The 20,561-nt window shown below is 45.3% G+C and overlaps 1 protein-coding gene and 1 long non-coding RNA gene across 3 annotated transcripts in view; one reads left to right on the top strand and one right to left on the bottom strand.

Annotated features, from left to right (window-relative positions):
* Positions 1-9,548: 9,548 nt before the first annotated feature.
* Positions 9,549-10,809, bottom strand: LOC135253988 (uncharacterized). Its single transcript, XR_010329730.1, has 2 exons — positions 9,892-10,809; positions 9,549-9,805 (listed from the first exon to the last, which is right to left on the bottom strand). It is a non-coding gene; the product is annotated as an uncharacterized LOC135253988 (long non-coding RNA).
* Positions 10,810-11,802: 993 nt separating this feature from the next.
* Positions 11,803-20,561, top strand: part of si:ch211-221n20.8 (uncharacterized protein LOC100034409 homolog) — a 12,300-nt gene continuing 3,541 nt past the window's right edge. The window contains exons 1-14 of one of the 2 annotated variants that reach the window (XM_064333892.1): positions 11,806-12,417; positions 13,255-13,395; positions 13,642-13,702; positions 14,200-14,394; positions 14,507-14,635; positions 15,731-15,856; positions 16,568-16,600; positions 17,002-17,124; positions 17,604-17,726; positions 18,143-18,265; positions 18,712-18,834; positions 19,271-19,393; positions 19,832-19,957; positions 20,304-20,432. In XM_064333892.1, coding sequence (XP_064189962.1) covers positions 13,258-13,395; positions 13,642-13,702; positions 14,200-14,394; positions 14,507-14,635; positions 15,731-15,856; positions 16,568-16,600; positions 17,002-17,124; positions 17,604-17,726; positions 18,143-18,265; positions 18,712-18,834; positions 19,271-19,393; positions 19,832-19,957; positions 20,304-20,432 — 1,552 coding nt within the window. In that variant the 5' untranslated portion in view covers positions 11,806-12,417; positions 13,255-13,257. Of the gene's footprint in view, positions 12,418-13,254; positions 13,396-13,641; positions 13,703-14,199; positions 14,395-14,506; positions 14,636-15,730; positions 15,857-16,567; positions 16,601-17,001; positions 17,125-17,603; positions 17,727-18,142; positions 18,266-18,711; positions 18,835-19,270; positions 19,394-19,831; positions 19,958-20,303; positions 20,433-20,561 lie in introns of both variants that reach the window. The other variant, XM_064333893.1, reaches the window with a different exon arrangement.

The raw sequence follows: 20,561 nt of genomic DNA, 5'->3' as shown, positions 1-20,561 counted from the left end.
TTGAGTGTTAATAAAAACAGCTGGTTTTATAAAAGCACGATCGCTGGTCTTTGTGGCACCTCCAACGCAAACACAGTGTTAATTGGCCGGATCGGACTATTCAATCCTCAATTCTTAATCTCGCCTCTCCATCCCGTTCCTCAACAAGCGCTCATTTATAATTCACAAATCTTCCCCTACCATCCTAGACAAAAATGGCGCGCAAGTGTGCATCTGACAGAACCAACATGGGCAAACGACCACGCATTATTGTTTTGAGGTTTAAGCGCAGGTATGGCCACGTGCGTCTCTCCTGGCGACATTTTCGCCGTGATGCTTTCAGTGACGTGACAAGTGACCAGTATTATGCAGCAGCAGGACGTGAGCTTTATGGTCTGACCATTAGCTCTCGTGCAGTTTCTCGTGGGCAAGACGTAGGCAACAAGACGGGTGATTTTATCGTGCAGTATGGGCTGTCATCAATATGTTTTACTGTTTGTAAGATATGTGTAGCCAAATGAACATGACTTGACCGTTTTTGAGTAAAATACAAAACAAACGTGATGCAGCAATTACTTTTATATTTTTGTATTTCATTATATATACTCGTATACAAACGTCATGAATTATTCATGAGTCTTTACCCACCATACAAGTGTTCATAAATTATTCATGATGCTGCCAGATCGGTAACACGTGGTGAAGTACTTCACTGTAGTCCAACTCGTGTTACTTGAATACTTTTTCGCTCTATGGAAGTAAACGCACAAACGTTACTATTTTACTCAGGTAGCAAAATTCGCTGAGAGCTTTTGCATCCCTCTGGTACTTGATCGGTTTATATTAATTTTAAGGCGAAAAAGACAAAGAAAATAAACTCCACAAAACCCGCAACTGATAAATTATGGCACATCAGTTTGGCTTTCATTTTGCTGGATATTACACTTCAGGGTTTGGACTGAAACATTTTAATTGAGGTAATGCAAGTCGTGAGCGTTTGTAGGAGTTTCATTTTTCACTCTCTTAAGCAATAGAATACAAACTATAGTATCCATTGGTGAGTCTACAGTTATTCATGTTTACGACTGTAACCACAAATAAATGTCACTTACTAAGTTTTAAGGCTCCTTGGGTGTTCAGTCCTTATCTCAAAGCAGTCCGTAGTGCTTGTGAGTCTGGGGAACTGATGCCACGTTTCTTGGGATATTGTGCTTGTGATGCATTCTCAGTCAGCCCATGCAGTCATCAAATAAGAAATCTTTGCATTCATCAGATCAACCCATCTTGCGAAAAAATATATGTGGTGCATCAGCGACCAGAATGCAGGACACTGAAGAGACCTTTTGAGGGGCAGGTGCTCAAAGTGAGACAAGGGCACACCAACCTTGAAAAAACTGTTTTTACGACACCCAGTTATTGTGCACAATATATTTTACCAAAATGAATGAACGAAAATGAAGGACAGCAAGAATTTATTTTATTTTTAATTTTTTAAAAATCAAATCAAAAGGGCACATCAAGCAGTTGGGACAAAAGGTGCAGGTGCTCAGTCACACAGAATCCATGTACCTGTATCTGCCAGTATGAACTTTTCTAAGACTGCTTTCCTAGGTTGTCATTTTTGATCAGTGGGGGGGCGGGGAGACCCTAAGGAACAATTGACAGGAAAGTATCGACAAGACCGCGATGTAAAAGGCACAGTCTCACATCTTGGCCTTTTGATAAACATTCTCTGCGTGTCCACAGACCGTGATTATGAACGTGCAGACTGACTTTCAATTTCCTGTGTTTGGCGGTTTCAGTTTTACCAGGTGGAGCCGGTGACATTTTTACATCAGATTAAACTGGAGGAAAAATTGGAAATGAAGCGGCAGATTCAATCAATTACTTACATCGCATAAAGTTTAACTTCCCTTTCAAGATCACAGAGTCCCCAAATTAAAAAGTTCCAGTTAAAATGGCGTGTACACCTTCTTGCCCTTCCTCATTGTGCTTGCAGGCGTGAGTCCGTCGTCCATCAATTCCTCATAGATAATGGATGGATGGATGGATGTTGTGTGGCAGATTGCAAGATTATAACACCGGCAAAGGCAAGGAATTAATTTTTATCAGCTACCGCAAGATGAGCGTGAAGTTCTGTTTACAGTTGGAACAGCAGTTGCCCTGTCGCTCCTTCTGAACAGATTGAAGTGGAATTAACCGTTAAGGATGAGCAACAAACAGATAGTGACAGATATTTATTTTTATTGTGGTTATACCAAATATTTTTGATTAATTCACACATAGTGCTTTCAATGAAATTAGTAGTGTAAAATAATAATGGCAAACAACGGCGAGCAATGGTAAAACATATTAACCTACAGATTAACAATATGACAAGCCTTTAAAAGTTAATTTATATGAAAACATTAACTTAAAATATATGTCATAATTATTTACTGTCGCTGGATGTTACATGCCCTCAAACGTGTCTGCTTTCAGTACTTCCTCTTACAATAGAACATTCTAAAATATCTATGCTTAGATTTTCTAGGATAATAATTGCAAAGACTTTTTTCAAAAGAAACACAATGAAAAAAGGAAGATGTTGAAAATCATAACAAAATTATTCCCATTTTTTCTCTGCAAATATCCTTGTCCAAATCAACTTCTAACAATAATGATTCAGAAATGCAGGCATCTGTAAAATAAAATATAAAAGCCAAATAATACAGCTGATTAACCTGCCAACACACTTGGGTTGATGCATTTTCATAGCAACAACAACAACAATATTACTAATTATTATAATAAAAATTAAATTAAGTGTATGATTTGTGATACATATATGAATGAAGGAGTAATATGAACATAAGTTCATATGTATAGACAATCCACAGAATATAGACATCAAGCTACCCAAACCTATTATATTATAAAAACAGAAAACACCGGCAATTACCAACAGTTACCTGTAAGATTAACATACATTAGACTGATTTTGTCATGGTCCTGTGTTCCTGTCTGTGTTTCCCTTGTTGGGCCGCCAGATGGCGGCACTTCTGTTTTGTGTCCTGCTCCCCTCCTGTTAATTGTATGATTGTTTCAATTGTCTCGTTATCCCATCATGGTTCCCACCTGTGTCTTGTTATCCCCTCCTTCTGGTTTGATTGTTTTTTGAGTTCACCTGTGTCTTGTTACCCCTTGTCTATTTAAGTTCTCTGTTCCCTTGACTCGGGTGCTGGTTCCTTGCGTGTGTTCTGCCTTGTGTTTGTTACCTGACATACATGTACCTGCCTGCTTGTGTTTGTTTCCCGACTGTATGTACCTGCTTGTTCCCTTGTGCTCTGCCTTCCCGTGTTCTGCCCCGCCTGTGTTTTTGAGTTCTTGTTGTTTTCTGTTTCGTTAGATTATTTTTTGAGTTTGTGTTTCACCTGCCTGTATTTTGTTCCTGACTTGTGTTTTTGTCCTTCCCTTGTGCTCTGCCTTCCCGTGTTCTGCCCTGTCTGTGTTTTTGAGTTCCTGTTTTCTGTTTCATTAGATTATTTTTTGAGTTTGTGTTTTAGCCCATTGTGGCCTTGTCTGTTCCTTGTTTGTTCACCTTGTGTTAGTAAAGTCTTTGTTAATTTTCCCTTTTGAGTTTGTGTTTTTTTCCCTCTGCGTTTGGGTCCCCCCTACCCGGACCGTCACAGATTTTAAATAGGATGATCTATAAAAGCCTTGTTACTACAAAGGACATTCTAAAGGAGAGTCACCAAATGAGAAAAAGGAAATTCTGAAGAGGGTTTCAGAAGATGAGTTGATTAAGATCACAGATTCCCCAACTTAAAAAGTTCCAGTTAAAATGGCGTGTACACCTTCTTGCCCTTCCTCATTGTGCTTGCAAGCGTGAGTCCGTCGTCCATCAATTCCTCATTCGTTCGTGTCGTCTTCTTGCCTTCATTCTGCTTGTTCCATCACTGTTCGTCTTCTATCCTCGTTTTCAAAAGTGTTATAAAATTCAAGAAGGTTAGCTGCTGTGCCTTGGACCAAAGTTGTCTTGTTTCGGTAAAAGTTGACATTGACTCTTTTTCTCCCATTTGGATCGGTGAACTTTATCTGCCTTCCACGCTGAATCCTTCTGACAGTAAATTGGTTCCATTCACGGCACAGTTTTTCTTCCCACAATTTTGTGTCAGAGGCATAAAAGATCAGGTTTGGCATTGAACCATTTTGTTTGCGATTCCCATAGATAACATCTGGGTTTTGCTTGAAGTGCTTTCGTAGAATCTGGAATATTTGGAATCAAATTGATATTCGGCAAGTGAGCCATCTCCCCAAGACGTTTGTCGCGGTTGTGCCTCTGTCCTTCTCGTTCTGTCTCTGTGTTTTCTGCGTCTTCTCCCTTTCTCTCTATATCTCTTTTCTCCCTCTCTCTGGTTTCTATCTCTCCGTGTTCTTCTCCCTTGCACCTGTAGATGTTGCCTTGTCCTGCCCTGTCATCACCTGCATTGCCTCCACCTGTGTTATCAATCAATATGTATTCATATAGCATATTTCATGCAGTGGCTGTAGCCCAATGTGCTGCACATGACCGAAAGACAATGCAACAAAAACAAAAGTAAACAAACAGAGGCAAGCAAAGGAACAAAAAAGCAAAACAACAATTAAAATAATAAAATAACCATAGATGAATAAAACAACAAATGACGAGGCACCTTAAGTAAAAGCCAGGCTAAAAAGATATGTCTTTAGGTTTCTTTTAAAAATGTCCACAGAGGAGGAGTCCCTCAGATCCTTAGGCAGACTGTTCCAGAGACTAGGGCCACAAGCTGTTTCCCCGTGCGTTTTTGCTGAAATCCTTGGGACGACTAGGAGGCCAGCTGCAGAGGATCTGAGGGGCCTGCTAGGTACATATCTAAAAAGCATGGCCTGGCACCATGTCTGGTGCCAGGCCATTCAGTGATTTAAATACGAGTAAGAAAATCAGTTCTAAAACTGAAAGGCAACCAATGCAATGACTTTAAAATAGGCGTCATATGTGCTCTCTGTCTGGTCTTCGTCAGTACTCGAGCTGCTGCGTTCTGAACAAGCTGTAGGCGGCCAACAGCTTTTTTTGTTTTTTAGGTAGACCAGACAAGAGAGCATTGCAATAGTCAAGCCTAGAGGTTATGAAAGCATGCATTAGTTTTTCTGTGTCAGCCTGAGAGAGAAACGCCACCCGGTCAGCCAGACCTCCAGCCAGTCAGCCGGCTGGTCCTTGGCCTACCTCATTCGTGAGGTCTCGGCTGGCCATTTTTCTGGCTGGCCCGGTCCGCTGGGGTCCCGCCGGTCCCGTCCGTGGTAGTAAAAGGGTTCTCCTGCAGTTTAACAAGTGTTTTTTTAAAGTTTGATAAAAGTTTGATACGTTTGATGAAACGCCGGTCCTCTGTGGATAGTTTGAATGTGTCTCTCAGCATCAGAAATTGCACGAAGATATTTCTGTAAAGAGACAAAAACAAAGGCCGTTCCAGGCCTGCCACTACTTTACATTTGCTCCCCTACTTTGCTTGTGTCTCTCTCTCTCCATCTCCAACCTACTTTGCTTGTCTCTCTCTCCATCTCCAACCTACTTTGCTTGTCTCTCTCTCTCCATCTCAACCTACTTTGCTTGTTTATCTCTTTTTCCATCTTACCCATTTGCAGGTGCCAGTGGTTATTCTTGATTGGTGTACCTATTTAAGTTTTCCTTCCATACCTGGGAGAAGAACAGTAACCTCACCTGTGCAGCAACCGTCGCCAGTTCCTGCTAAGGATTGTTTTGTCGCCTTTTTGGGGAAGAGGATCACGTAATCCAATTTTTGCGGCTTTGTTTTTGTATTTTTTGCTGTGCTTATTTTAAGGCAAGCCCTGGATCTGATGACCCATTGAATGGTTACCCTAGGAGCCTACCGGCTCCAGCACCGCCCCCTTTAATTTACCTTTAAGGATGAGCAACAATCAGATAGTGACAGATATTTATTTTTATTGTGGTTATACCAAATATTTTTGATTAATTCACACATAGTGCTTTCAATGAAATTAGTAGTGTAAAATAATAATGGCAAACAACGGTGAGCAATGGTAAAACATATTCACCTACAGATTAACAATATGACATAAGCCTATTTTATATGAAAACATCAAGTTAAAATATGTTTCACAATTATTTACTGTTGCTGGATGTTACATGCCCTCAAACGTGTCTGCATTCAGTACTTCCTCTTACAATAGAACATTCTAAAATATCTATGCTTAGATTTTCTAGGATAATAATTGCAAAGACTTTTTTCAAAAGAAACACAATGAAAAAAGGAAGATGTTGAAAATCATAACAAAATTATTCCCATTTTTTCTCTGCAAATATTCTTGTCCAAATCAACTTCTAACAATAATGATTCAGAAATGCAGGCATCTGCAAAATAAAATATAAAAGCCAAATAATACAGCTGATTAACCTGCCAACACACTTGGGTTGATGCATTTTCATAGCAACAACAACAACAATATTACTAATTATTATAATAAAAATTAAATTAAGTGTATGATTTGTGATACATATATGAATGAAGGAGTAATATGAACATAAGTTCATAAGTATAGACAATCCACAGAATAAAGACATCAAGCTACCCAAATATATTATATTATAAAAACAGAAAACACCGGCAATTACCAACAGTTACCTGTAAGAGTAAAATGCATTAGACTGATTTTAAATAGGATGATCTATAAAAGTCTTGTTACTACAAAGGACATTTTAAAGGAGAGTCACCAAATGAGAAAAAGGAAATTCTGAAGAGGGTTTCAGAAGATGAGTTGATTAAGATCACAGATTAAAATGGCGTGTACACCTTCTTGCCCTTCCTCATTGTGCTTGCAAGCGTGAGTCCGTCGTCCATCAATTCCTCATTCGTTCGTGTCGTCTTCTTATCTTCTTTCTGCTTGTTCCATCACTGTTCGTCTTCTGTCCTCGTTTTCAAAAGTGTTATAAAATTCAAGAAGGTTATCTTGTTTGCCTTGGACCAAAGTTATGTTGGTGTTGTAAAAGATGACATTGACTATTTTTTCCCCATTTGGATTGGTGAATTTTATCTGCCTTCCATGCGCAATCTCTTTGGCAGTAGATTGTTGCCATTCACTATATAATCTTTCTTCCCACGAGTCTGTGTCAGAGGCATAAAAGATCAGGTTTGTCATTAAACCATTTTGTTTGCGGTCCCCATAGAGAACATCTGGGTTTTGCCTGAGAAAGCTATGCTTAGCCGCTTTAACATCCTTCTTCATCAGATGTCCAAAACGTGGAGTTCTTGGAATCAAAGTAACATTCGGCAAGCGAGCCATCTCCCCGAGAAGTTAAGTTTGGATTTAGATCATATGCCTTGTTGTGTTCCTGTCTTCTAGTGTCACAGTCACATAAACATTTTCTTATAAACCATATCATTTGAATGTAGATTGACACGCCTAAAGATGTAAATCTCTGCTCCTCTCACATGACTCCTGACCAACTGGTCTGATAAGTGTCAACTATTAACCATCTATATGGCAAACGTTGCCAAATGTACACATGTACAGTGTGTGGATGTAGACTTCTGAAATCGCAAGCAAACAATTCTGTATGTTGAATATGTAGATACTGTTGCATCCAGGATGGTTTACACACTGCAAGGTCCACATGTTCATAACATGAACAAATATCATAATGGCTGACAATTTCCAACATTGCTTTTGTATTATTCATTTAAATGTAACTAAAAATGACTATTTTATGGACACGATTGCTTAGTTTCTCAAAAAGAGAAAAAAAGAATAAGAAAAAAACAATGTTCTGATGCTTTGTGTATTAATATAGTGTATTACTGTATTAATATCAGCTTAACGAAGATGAAGTCCACATAAAAAAACTTGCTAGTTAAAGGTAAAAAAAAAAACTTACAGTCATTTACAAGTTGTACCACAGGACTTTGACAACCGCAGTGTTTTTTACTTCTTATCTTGTTATCTTGCTATATGTGCTGTGCACTAAGAGGGTTCTGTAATTTTGTTGTCTTGAACAATGACAATAAAGCTCTATGTATATATCCGGGTCTCACTGAAAGAATCCTACACATGGCTTAATGTATCCAATGCCCCTGTCATTTTGCCAGGGGTGCTAGATGCTTATTTGGACAAGAGAGTACAGTGCCCCAACTGGCCCACAAATACTACTTAGAAACTCAGAAACTTAGTTGTTCCTCTTCTCTTGGTCGATTTCTGAACAATCCCAACCTAGTTTCAACTGTTTGGCTGACTGTTGGAACATAGGCATTAATACTGTAAAAAAAGAAAAAAACAAAAACAAAGAAGCAGATTGAATCTCTCCTGAGAGTTGGCACACAAACCTCTGTCGGTAAATCAGTGTATTGTCATATGCTATACGCTTATTCTTCTTCCAGAACGAAGAAGAGAATGATGCCACAAACCTGCTGCCCAGTATTCTATACAAATTTGCAGTGCCATTTTATGTGCATACTCATGATGTTTAAGGTCCGACAAAAGGTCTTTTGATCTTTAAAACTGAAAGACCTAAGGCTAACAACGTTGGTACTCCCTGGCTGAATGACACCACCCATGCTCTTAGACGACCTTGTAGGAGAGCTGAGCGCAATGAGCACCCCTTGTGACAACGCTTGTATTGCAGTCATAATTTTATTATTTATTTATAAGGACATCAACGAAAACATTGACGTATAGTTTACATATAATAAAATATACCTTACGTGCGTATATGCCATAAAAATGTATAGCTCCTTGTGGCTATATTTCAGGTATTTGTAGTACTAGTGTTGTTGGGAGACTTCTTGATTGTTCTGTAATTGGGTTCACGTGATGATGAATCCATATTTTCCACTGGCACAAGGATGCCTTTTGTGCATGGTTAAATTTGAACAATACAAAGAATGAATAAAACTAGTTTCAGTTTCACTTGCTTTCATTCGGCATATACTCATGCTGTACAAATTCTGTTATGTAAAGGCAGCTTCTGTGACCAGTATGCAGGACACTGAAGGGACCTTTTGAGGGGCAGGTGCTCAAAGAGCTTTACAAGACCCAGTTATTGTACACAATATATTTTACCAAAATGGATGAATGAAAATGAAGGACAGCAAGAATAAAGTTTTTTTTTTTCTTCAACTTTTATCATATCAAAAGAGCACATCAAGCAGTTTGGACAAAAGGTTCAGGTGCTCAGTCACCCAGAGTCCATGCGTCTGTGCCTGCCGGTATGAACTGTTCTTTGACAGCAATAACTGTTACTAACAATTCCATCAAAATTTAGTGCAATGGTGTTATTCACCTCTCACAGATCATGGTTTCATTAGGATAATTCACTCGTTTTTCATAAAAAATACATGTTCAAACTCTTTTTTTCTGTATATTGGAAAAACCTAGATATAAAATACACTAGTTTTATATAACATTTAATTTTAAATTTGTTTTACATTTTTAAACATTTTTTTTTCATGGGGTTGCTAAATAGAGATGAGACACCTCTTCTGTTCAGGGTCAAATTGACCCGTTCACTTAAAATCAAGCCAAATGAGTCATAAGGATTTTATTTGAAAGTAATCTTTATTTGTGCAATGTTTAGAATGTTTAGAGCCAGAAATGAACAAAAAAGAACAAGAGATGAGCAATATGAACGAGGCATGTGTGTGCGTGCGTATCTGTGTATCTACACAGCACATGAGGGACAAGTCGTCACGGTATGCTTTGTGCAAATGAATTTTGCACGTCGCACATGTCATGTTCATCTTGATGTCATGCAGACCTGGCACCTTTTCCACTTCCTTCTTCCCCCAGCAGCAACCTAGAAAGATGAGGGAGATGATTACTATGTCTTTTTGCTGAACCCGATCCCCTGACACGCACACACACACACACACACACACTTACCTCAGGCATTGGTGTACTAGGTGCAGCCCTCTCCTGGATCTCCCTCACTGTGGCTGCAGTGGCTGGGGTCCTTGTGCTGCCTCCGTTGTATATGCGGTACCACGAGTGCCTTCCCCAGCTTCTCGTGGAAGATGCGCCTCTTGTACAGCTTTGACACGTTCCACTCAGGAAAAATCTCCATCCAGATGATGAACGTATTGTAGGCCGATACATCAATTATGTTATAAAAGATGCCTAAAGGCCAGCGCACAGTCATTCGCTTGGTGCTGTAGGACCCCGTTACTTTGTCCAAGTTGTTCCACCCCCCCTTCGGTGGCATTGTAATCTAGGATCATGCTTGGTTTCTGGTCCTCTCTGGTGCTGATTTCGGCATTTTTATGGAGAGTGCTCATGAGACACTAGGGCTGTGGTGTCTGTGAAGACGAACTTGGACAATTGAAGGGCCCTATACTTGATCACCAACAGTTCGGCATATCACTTTACAGGTGAGGTAGGGATAATGGATAATAAGGAGAAAGAGTGTTTGTATGTATGTGTGTATTTGTGTGTGTTAGATTGGGGTGAAATGTGTGTGTGTGAGTGTGTATCGGCATGTATTAATATCTTTGTGAGAACCAAATGTCCCCACAAGGATAGAAGGATGAGGAAAATTACGCAAGGTGGGGACCTTTTGCTGGTCCCCACAAGTTCAAGAGGCTGTTTTAGGGTTAGGACTTAGGGTTAGGCATGTATTGGTTGGGGTTAGGGTTAGGGTTAGAGGTTACGGAATGAATGTAAGTCAATGGGAAGTCCTCACAAGTATAGCAATACAAACATGTGTATGTGTGTGTCTGTGTGTGCATGCGGGTGTGTGTGTGTGTGTGTGTGATTGGGGTGAAATACGGTGGGAGGGAGTAGGAAATATCTTATGTCTCACATCTGCAAAGAAAGAAATGGACTAAATTTGACACTTCTGACCCCTTTTAGCCTCCACTTTCACTGTCGGGTCAAATGGACCCGAACAGTATCTCTGTGATATAAACATGCAGGGGGGGTTTGCAAATACATGAAATTAACCTTTTTCATTTCAAATGTTGATTACACTAATTAAGGCCAGTAGAAGAAGTTTCATACTGAAAAAATACTTTTAAATATTTTTCCTAGATTTTCAAACTTTAAAAAGGCAAACTTTTGTCTTCATCAGTTACGCTCCTCTTGATCAGCATTACAAAGTGCACAAAACCTACTGAAGTATTGGGGCGCTGCCATTTTCCATACCAAGAAAATGCACCCATACCTTGTTCAGGACAACCAGGACCCTGTACAGCCATTTTTTTCTTCACTACGACCTTACCAACTTAGAGAATCGCTTTGAACCTCTAGTATAACACCAACATGTAATAGTTCGTATTTACTGTGCTTATTTACAGGATTAAGTCGTTTGTATTAACACAACACAATGATTGTTTAGTTGCTGTTTCCACCAGTCGATTGCCCAAACGAACACATTAGACTAAACGAATTTATCTACACACGGTACACTGTACTGCGTGTTTTGCCTTTTAACCAGAAACCACACTTATTTTAAAAAAAAAAAACATGACTAAGCTACGCGCAGCAACACGGGCAACGTGGAAGTTTTCCTTTCACCACTTCATTGCCGGTCTGTCTCACGTCACTCTGTTATTTACTTTCAACCGCATTTCATAGACAGCATCCAGGGCACATGACCCACGTGATCAGAATATGTAACCACCGTAAGGACAAAGGAAACGGAGCCTCTGTTCTCTCGCTCGCGCTTGATTAAAACCCTATCTACTGTAAATATTGATGTTGGCGGTTCATGCTCGGCTGTTGTTAACATGACTTCACCCCCCAACGAGAAGATAAATTATTTTGGAGCGAAACAAATAAACATTCGTCGAGTCAACGAAAACTCTTGAATTGCAAATGTACTTCTAAAGTTAAGTTGTGTTTCTTTCGACGTGCAATGGAGCCCCTATTTCGTTTAACGTCCCAGTTTATGGAAAGTCAATATGCAATTGCACCGGTGACCGAAGGGGACGAAAAACAACACCGAAGTCAGTTCTCGCATAGTGGGACAGGGTCCGGGGCATCCGATTTTTCTAAACGCCTCAACGTGTGCGTGGTCTGTTTCTATCTCGCGGGATTGTTGTTTGGGACAAAGTAGCAATTACTCCAGTATAGGACATTGCGGGAATGCGTTTGATGTCTGTTCTTCTTCTTGTCTCCCTCCATTTGCTCCGCCCTCCGGGGGAAGTTCTAGCCTGTGATCAAGGAACATTCAAACGTGCTGCCGCGAGATGCTTTAACTGCGGTAAGCGGTCCGGCGTTCACGTCTCGCAACGGTCATTTGGGGTTTTAAGAATGGGAAGTAAACTATTCCAAGACAGGATGTGCAATCTGTTTTGAACAACCCCTTTGAGGAGTGGGCTGCGGGGGAGGTGTAGAATTGAGACGCCTCTCCAATTTGGGATTGTAGAAGAAGAACGCTCGGCCAGAAGTGATTCTGCTTAATTTTTTCAGGTAGGCTTACTGTTTTGTCGTATATTTCTGTCATTTTTTCCACAATGCTTCATGCTCCCCTAGTACCAGTGAGTTCCCCTCCTCTCTTTGACGTCTTCGAGATGTTATGTAAAGTCATGCAGATCATCATTTCAGATAACTGGCCACACAATGTCGGAACATTACTCCTCAGCACAGCCAAGGAGGAAAAACGTCCACAGACGGACAAAGTAGAAGCTAGAAGCGCGTGTTTAAGTGAGGCACGCGCACACACTTTCTAAACGCTGTATTTGGTCCATCGCGAGCCACGTCTGTATACAATGAGTGACGTTACCGGGATACATGAAAGCAAGGGAAAGTTTTCACTGCGCCGTAGAGGGTTTATGCGTAATAATAATTTTTTTAACGTAGTGTTTTTTACGTTGCGTTTTTACGTGCGGTGGTATTGTTGCACATTAATAATAGCCTACAATAAAATAACTTATTTGTAAATATTGGTAAAAGATGACTGCATTTTCCTTGCTCTGGCGTAATATGCTTCAACATTGGCATTGTGACCTACAGAATCGAAAATACCTGTCTATGCACAACTTGTCGGTTCAAGTCGTTTTGCCCAAATTAAGATTTTGCCTAGCACAAATATTCTTATGTAGGTACAGAGACTGAACGGACACTTGCAATGCACAGCAGTTAGAGCCCTTTCAGGACTTAAACAGGTTAGCAGACCTCACAACAGATTGTTTCCACTGAGTGCATTGACCTGCTTCAAGGAAAACCTGGGCTGGCTCGAACTGCTTTGCTCTGGAAGTGCTGTTTGACATCCCCCAGGGATCACAGTGGTTATATTTAAATGGACAGAATATGTACCCCCCTTGGGGACCCCTCCTGGTGCTGCTGGCTGCGTGGGCGGCTGGAGAGGCCCCGTCGACCCCCCCGACCCCCCCGCTCAGCTCCAACGAGGTCCTGAAGTTCCAGGAGAGGGAACGCACGGAGGAGCAGGTCAGTGGCTCCGCCCGCAGTCAGCTGCGTCTGCAAGGCGCTCATTCTCCCCGTTAGTTGTGCTGGGTGCCCCACACGTGCACTGACCCACAATGGCGCCTCCTTTTCTGGGCCCGGGGGGCACTTTCCGTAAACTCCACAGCCGCACGGGACGTTGAACCATTTGTGTGTGTGTGTGTGTGTGTGTTGAAAACCTCAGGGTTTTAAATCGATCACATTTTAATTTCTTCTTCTTTTTCTTTAAAGAACCTTGTGACTGAGAATGGCATCGGAAATCTTGAAAGCACGCAGAATGAGGGAACCACAGGTGTGTCCGGGGGAAAGGAAAACCTTTTTTTCCCCACTTACATTAACTGCACTTAATTTCATCCGTTTAACTTGTGCCACAGGAAAGCCATGGTTAAGATGTTGTGATGCTCAAAAGTTAGTAATGATACGCTGCACTTCAACATCAAACACCATACTTTTTTTGCCTTGCCAAGTTGAGATTAGTCTCTCATTTTATTATACCACATCTAAACCATCATGAAATCACCAAAGAGTTTGTATAGTTGCTTTTGAGCACTTTTTTTTACACTAGTCTGTATCTCATGTATTATGAATTGTAAAGCTATAGTGTTGTCTGGTGTTGGTTAGCCTGTGAATGGTCTTTGCTGACACTGACTCATAAGCTCATACACCCACTGAGAGAGAGAGAGAGAGAGATGGACAGAGAGAGAGATAGAGAGGGAGAAAGAGGGATAGAGAGAGAGAGAGATAGAGAGTGTTCTCTCTTTTATCTTCTTCTCTCTTCTGTTCTTTCAGCCCGCTGGCCTGTATCTCCATCTCCCTCCTCCATCACAGTGTCCCCGGTCCCAGTGCCGACCCCTCTGTGCCCGGGGGACCAGGTGGCGCTTGGGGGCGGGGCGGGCTGTGGCTGCCCTGCAGGCCTGACGAAAGAGGGGGAGAGGTGCGTCTGCCCTGCAGGCTTTAAACAGCAGGGGGCGGCGGAGTGCCAGGGTGAGTCGCGTCGTTCTCCTCTCTTTCTCTGACCTTTCTCTCCTTCCTTCCACTTACGCTCTCTCTCTCTCTCTCTCTCTCTGTCTTTCTGTCTCTCCTCCCTTTCTCTCAGATGTGGACGAGTGTGCTGGGGAGGGGCGGAACGCCTGCGGTCTCCATGCCAACTGTACGAACACGGCCGGCTCCTTCACGTGCAGCTGTCACCGTGGTTACCTGAAGGGCCCTGTCGGAGATTGTCAGGGTGAGTGGGGGGGGGGGTGGGGGGGTGTTGGGAGGAGGGTCGGTGGGGTGTTGGTGTTGTGGTCAGAGCGAATGGGGTGTTCAGTAGTAAGTGTGGATAAGACCGGGGATAAGATATGTCTTATAAAATGAAACGCTCCCAGTCCTACTGATGGGTGAAGTGTGTGCTGGTTTTAATAGAGTTTCTGTGCTTGATGCTCCATATTGCGCCTGTTTCAGAAGTAAAATCTGTCCTGTGTGCTTCGCTTTTGATGCTTCAAACTTTTCAGAGTGTTCTGTGTATTTATGTACTGCATATTATGTGTGTGTGGTGGTGTGCGTGGTGTCGTGTGCTGTGTGTGTGTGGTGTGCTGTGCGCGTGTGTGTGTGTGTGTGTGTGTGTGTGCGTGATGCGTCGTGTGTGTGGTGTGGTGTGTGGCTGTGTGGTGCGTGTGTGGTGGTGTGTGTGGGTGCGGTGCGTTGAGCGCAGGCGTCGCGTGCGGTGTGGCTGTGCGTGGTCGTGTGCTGCGTGGACGTGCGTCGTAAGATGCCGGGGGTGTGTGTGTGGTGTGGTTACTGCTTGTCGTGTGCTGTGTTGTGCGTGCGTGCGTGCGTGCGTGCGCGTGTGTGTGTGTGTGTTACAGATGTGGACGAGTGCGCGCTGGCTGCAGTGACTGGCCTCCGGGCGTGTGTGTGTGTGCGTGGCTCGAGTGCGGACGTCTCTGCGTGCGTCGCTGTCTGCGTGCGTTGTGTGCTGTGGCTGGTGCTGTGTGGGTGGCTGGGTGTGCGGGTGTGGGCGTGTGGTGTGACGTGGGGGCGCTCGGAGCTGGCACTCCTGCGCGCTGCGGTGGTGCAGCGTGTGGACTCGGCTGGTCCGAGGCGCTGCGGTGTTCAGCTGGACCAGCGCTCACCCTGTCTGTGGGACTGTGGGTTTGCCTAAGTGACTGAGGAGAATGCTCCAGCACATGTTTGGGTGTGCGTGCGTGTGCGTGCGTGTGTGTGAGTGTGTGAGTGCGTGCGTGTGTGCGTGTGTGTGTGTGTGTGTGTGAGTGCGTGTGTGTGTGCGTGCGTGCGTGTGTGTGTGCACTCTTCAGGGACTCTTTGCTGTGTGTATAAGATGTGGACGAGTGCAGCTTTGAGGAGCAGTGCCGTCGGGAGTTTGGGAACGTCTGTGTCAACAACCCCGGGAGCTTCATCTGCCAGTGCCAGCCTGGGTTCAGAGCGCAGACACCGGCGTGTGTGGGTGAGTCTGCCCCTGTCTCTCTGCCTCTGTCTCTCTCTCTGTCCTGTCTGTCTGTCTCTCTGTCTCTCTGCCTCTGTCTGTCTGTCTGTCTGTCTGTCTCTCTCTGTCTCTCTGTCTGTCTGTTTGTCTGTCTCTCTCACTGCAATTAGGCAATGAGTGTGTGTGTGTGTGTGTGTGTGTGTGTGTGTGCATGTGTGTGTAGGGATGGACCTGTGTTTTGTTTGTGTGGGCAGGTTCAGACTTCCTTCATTCTCTCTCTTGTGCTCATAAACTTCATCGCTTGTTCTGTACATTTATTTCTCTGCGTCTTTCGTGACATCCTCTGCTTTTGCGTCAGTGCTTGATAGTGGCAGTCACATGACCCTTTTGGCAGTCACGTGACCTGTCCGCCATGCTTCGCTCTCTTGCCCCCTGCGACAGCAGACCCCTGCGGTTGCGTTTGCTCTCTCCTGCTCGGCTCGTCGGCCTGTTTGTGATGTCATTCTGCAGGCTCTCTGTCGGAACGCGCTCAGCGCGGCGGCCATGCTAAGCGCTAACCCCACTTTGCGTTGCTTTCTCTCCCCCCCCGTACGCTGTGCCCGTGCATCCTGCCCTCTGCTTTTTTCCTCTTTCTCTTTTCCCTTCTCTCCTCTTCATCCTCCTTTCCACTTTTCCCTCTCTCCTTTCTTCTCTCCTCTCCTCTCCTCCTCCTCCTCCTCCTCCTCCTCTCAGGTCCTGTGTGTCCAGATTACAGAGTGTGTCAAGGTACTGCGTTCTCTCCGTTTCCTTGTTACACCGTTTTACTAGGCTGTGAGAAAAGGTGTAATTGAGCGCAGTGTCTAAGCTGAACTGAACACAGTTTTTACGCACACCTTTTCCAACACGTATGTGCCTAACGCACTTAGACGAACCCTGATTAAAAGGTTTCGCGTATATTGCAGCGGCTGGATGGGTTTCCAATTATCATTGTACCAAAACTAGGGAGACAAGTAACACATACAAACTCTATTGTACACAGTTTTATATCTCTGAGAAAATGTCTTGTGTTATTTCTGTTTCCTTTCTTCTTGCAATGATGTCTTTACTCTCTCTCTCTCTCTCTCTCTCTCTCTCTCTCTCTCTCTCTCTCTCTCTCTCTCCCTTCTTCTTTCTGTCTCTGTCTGTAGATGTAGACGAGTGCAAGGAGAGCCCGGATGTGTGTGCTGGTCAGGGTGTGTGTGAGAACACTCTGGGGAGCTACAAGTGCGTCTGTGAGCTGGGCTACAGAGGAAATGGCACCCACTGCGAAGGTCTGTACGGTTCAGTCTGAGGTTCGGAGGGGTTCAGTCTGAGGGTTACCGGGGTTCAGTCTGAGAGTTACCGGGGTTCAGTGTGAGGGGTACAGGGGTTCAGTCTGAGGGGTATGGGGGTTCACTCTGAGGGGTACGGGGGTTCAGTCTGAGGGTTACCAGGGTTCAGTCTGAGGGTTACTGGGGTTCAGTCTGAGGGTTACCGGAATTCACTCTGAGGGTTACAGGGGTTCAGTCTGATGGTTCCCGGGGTTCAGGCTGAGGGTTAGAGGGGTTCACTCTGAGGGTTAGAGGAGTTCACTCTAACGCTCAGATGGGGTTTGCTCTGAGAGTTACAGGGGTTCACTGTGAGGGGAATGGAGGTGGAGGGCTTCACATTGATCGCCCTAATATTTCAAAGATTGTCCTTAACATCTGCTGGGCACGGGAAGGTTGGTGGTGGGGCTTTAGCGATCATTTAAACCAGCGTCTCTCCCCAGATGAGAACGAGTGTGCCTCCGGTCGTCATGGCTGCGACCCCAACGCTCGCTGCGGGAACGTCGTGGGCTCCTACTTCTGCCAGTGCTACCAGGGCTACAGCGGAGACGGCTACTCCTGCTTCGGTGAGTGAGTTCTGGAAGCTTCTCTCCCGCAGAACCTGTAGCCCTGCCCCAACCCGTCCTCCCACAGAACCTGTAGCCCTGCCCCAACCCGTCCTCCCACAGAACCTGTAGCCCTGCCCCAACCCGTCCTCCCACAGAACCTGTAAGTCCTGTCCTAAAATTCAAATGGTGGTGAGAAAAAAAACTCCCCTGCAAATAACACAGCAGGTTTACTGAGTCTATGCAGAGACCCTATGTGTTCAGTCTTTTGGTCCTATCTGTTCACCGACAGATCTTCTCTAGTCAGTGATATAGTAGGTCTTTGCTCGTCCGTGATTGGGTGATAGCTCTTGAGTGACAGCTGACTGCGGAGGTGTGGTGCTCATCGTCTCCACTGCTTTCTGCCCGGTGGGCGGGCCCGGTGGGCGTGGCCGCAGACGTGGACGAGTGCGCCCTGAACAACGGGGACTGCCAGCAGGGCTGCGGCAACCAGCTCGGGGGCTACCGGTGCCTGTGCCAGCCCGGGTACCAGCTCTCTCTGGACCGACACAACTGCACAGGTAGGGGGCGCCACCGCTCCACGAATGGTACGCTTTTTTTATAGTTACACTTAGGCCAAGCTTTTACATCGTGTGCGTTTTAAAGTGTGTGCGTGTTTTACCGTTTTACGGAAACGGCAGTTTTTGCCAGGTCAGCCGTCTGATTCGAACCAGATCGAGTCCCGCCACAAACACATCTCACCTGAGAGCGCCTGCAGGGAAGGCCTGGAGAAAGAGTGTTATATGTGCATCGTGTTACGCTTGATTTAATTTCCATAGAAACATTGGGTGCTGAATAACGGATTCCAGCCCTGATAGCCAGCATGTTTATCCGAGCAAGAATCCCCAAACGCCGTCCTCATCACCATCCCGAAAAAGGCGTTCCTCACCTCAGGGGTCCGACATGGGGGTCCTAAAATGAAGGTCACTCCAGTCACACGGGTTCCCTTGCCCCCCCCCCCCCCCAGATGTGAACGAGTGCTTGTCTCAGAATGGGACGTGCGAGCAGAACTGCACCAACACGCGCGGCTCCTTCTTCTGCTCCTGTCTCCCTGGTTACCAGCTGCACATCGACGGTCACAGCTGCGTGGGTCAGTACTGCACCCGTGTCGGTTGCTGCTTGTCAGTCCTGCAGTGCGTCACACCGACATATACCACCCAGCTCCGCTGCGTCTGGTCTTGCTGTCGGTTGAAATGTGATACGACAAGATACGATACCATTTTATTGTCAGTTTGCACTGGAATTCATTTTGCGTCCTTAGGCAGTTCCGTTCAAGAGATTACACACAGATTAAACATACAGGTACACATATGACACGTTTCATAGATGTACATAACACATCAAACAGCCGTGACAAACATACATGTCACATTACATCCTCTGGATTCAGATCTCAGCCAGCAGCACACTGGTTTTGGTTTGTGTACTTTAGGCTGGAGTACTTTCTTTGGTCTGTTTGTTGTTGATGCGTCTTCGTTGCGGTTGTCTCCTGTTGGTCTCATTATTGTGCCCCCCCCCCCCCCCAGATATTGATGAGTGTAAGTTGCAGCGGGGGGGCTGTTCCCATGGCTGCACTAACACCCCTGGGGGGCACATCTGTCACTGCCCCCACCCTCTGCTCCTGGACCTGGACCAAACCACCTGCGTCAGTATGTCCCCCTCATACCTGTGTGTGTGTGTGTGCGTACGTGTGAGCGTGTGTGTATGTGTGTGCATACGTGTGTGTGTGTGTGCGTGTGTGCGCATACGTGTGTGTGTGTGCGTGTGTGCGCATACGCGTGTGTGTGTGCGTGTGTGCGCATACGTGTGTGTGCATACGTGTGTGTGTGCGTGTGTGCGCATACGTGTGTGTGTGTGCGTGTGTGCGCATACGTGTGTGTGTGAGTGTGTGCGTACGTGTGTCCTATATCCATCTCTATCTGCTTATCTTCCCTCTATTTAGCTAATCGTTCTTACGTTACTGTGGAATTCCATTCGTTTCACTAATTGTGTGTGTGTCTGTCGTGAAACCTCGCCCTGTTAGTTCCTACAGTGAGACCCTCTCTCTTTTTATCCCCTTCCTGTTGCACCCCCCCCCCCCCCGCCAGACGTCACGTCATGTGACCTGCGGAACGGAGGCTGTGCGCACGCGTGCGCCGTGCGTTCCGAGGGGCGTGTCCACTGCAGCTGCAAGGCAGGCTGGGAGCTGGGCGAGGACCAGAGGAGCTGTCTGGGTGAGAGAGGGAGCGGGGGGGGGGGAAGGAGAGATAGAGGAGGGGAAAAGATGTTGAAGAGGGCGATGGAGGTGTCATTAATCACCCCGTCCCGTGCAAACGAGTCTGTGTCTCGGACGCCTGAGGTTCCAGCAGGCAGAAGGACGTGGCTGGAGAGGGGAACTGTGACAGAGAGACAGGAAATGATGTCATGAGAAAACATGCAGGGCCTGTTGTTTTCCATGAGGAAAACCCAGAGCAGACAGACTGTAAGACGCGGAGGGAGAGGTAGAGGAAGAGGAACTGGGGAGGAGTGAAAGAGAGGAGAACGGGGTTCTGATGGTCTTTCCCCTTGGCCCTCTCCCAGACGTGGACGAATGCGCCGACTTCACCAGCGGCGGCTGCCAGCAGGTGTGTGTGAACCACCCCGGCACCTTCAACTGCACCTGCCGGGAGGGGTACCAACCCCGCAGCGATGCCCCCGCCCAGTGCACCCGTGAGTCCGCCCCGAAAACTGCCCCACTGCCCCGCCCTGTCGTCCCACACCTCCCGTCCTGCCCGCCCCTCTGTCCCTCTGTGACCCACCCCCCCGTCCTGTCTGTGCCCCCTCCCGCCTCTCCTCCCT

This window comes from Anguilla rostrata, chromosome 4 (assembly GCF_018555375.3).
Source record: "Anguilla rostrata isolate EN2019 chromosome 4, ASM1855537v3, whole genome shotgun sequence".
Classification (NCBI taxonomy): Eukaryota; Metazoa; Chordata; class Actinopteri; order Anguilliformes; family Anguillidae; genus Anguilla; species Anguilla rostrata.
The sequence above is the reverse complement of the archived record's forward strand: the minus strand, read 5'-3'. Positions and strand labels throughout refer to the sequence as shown.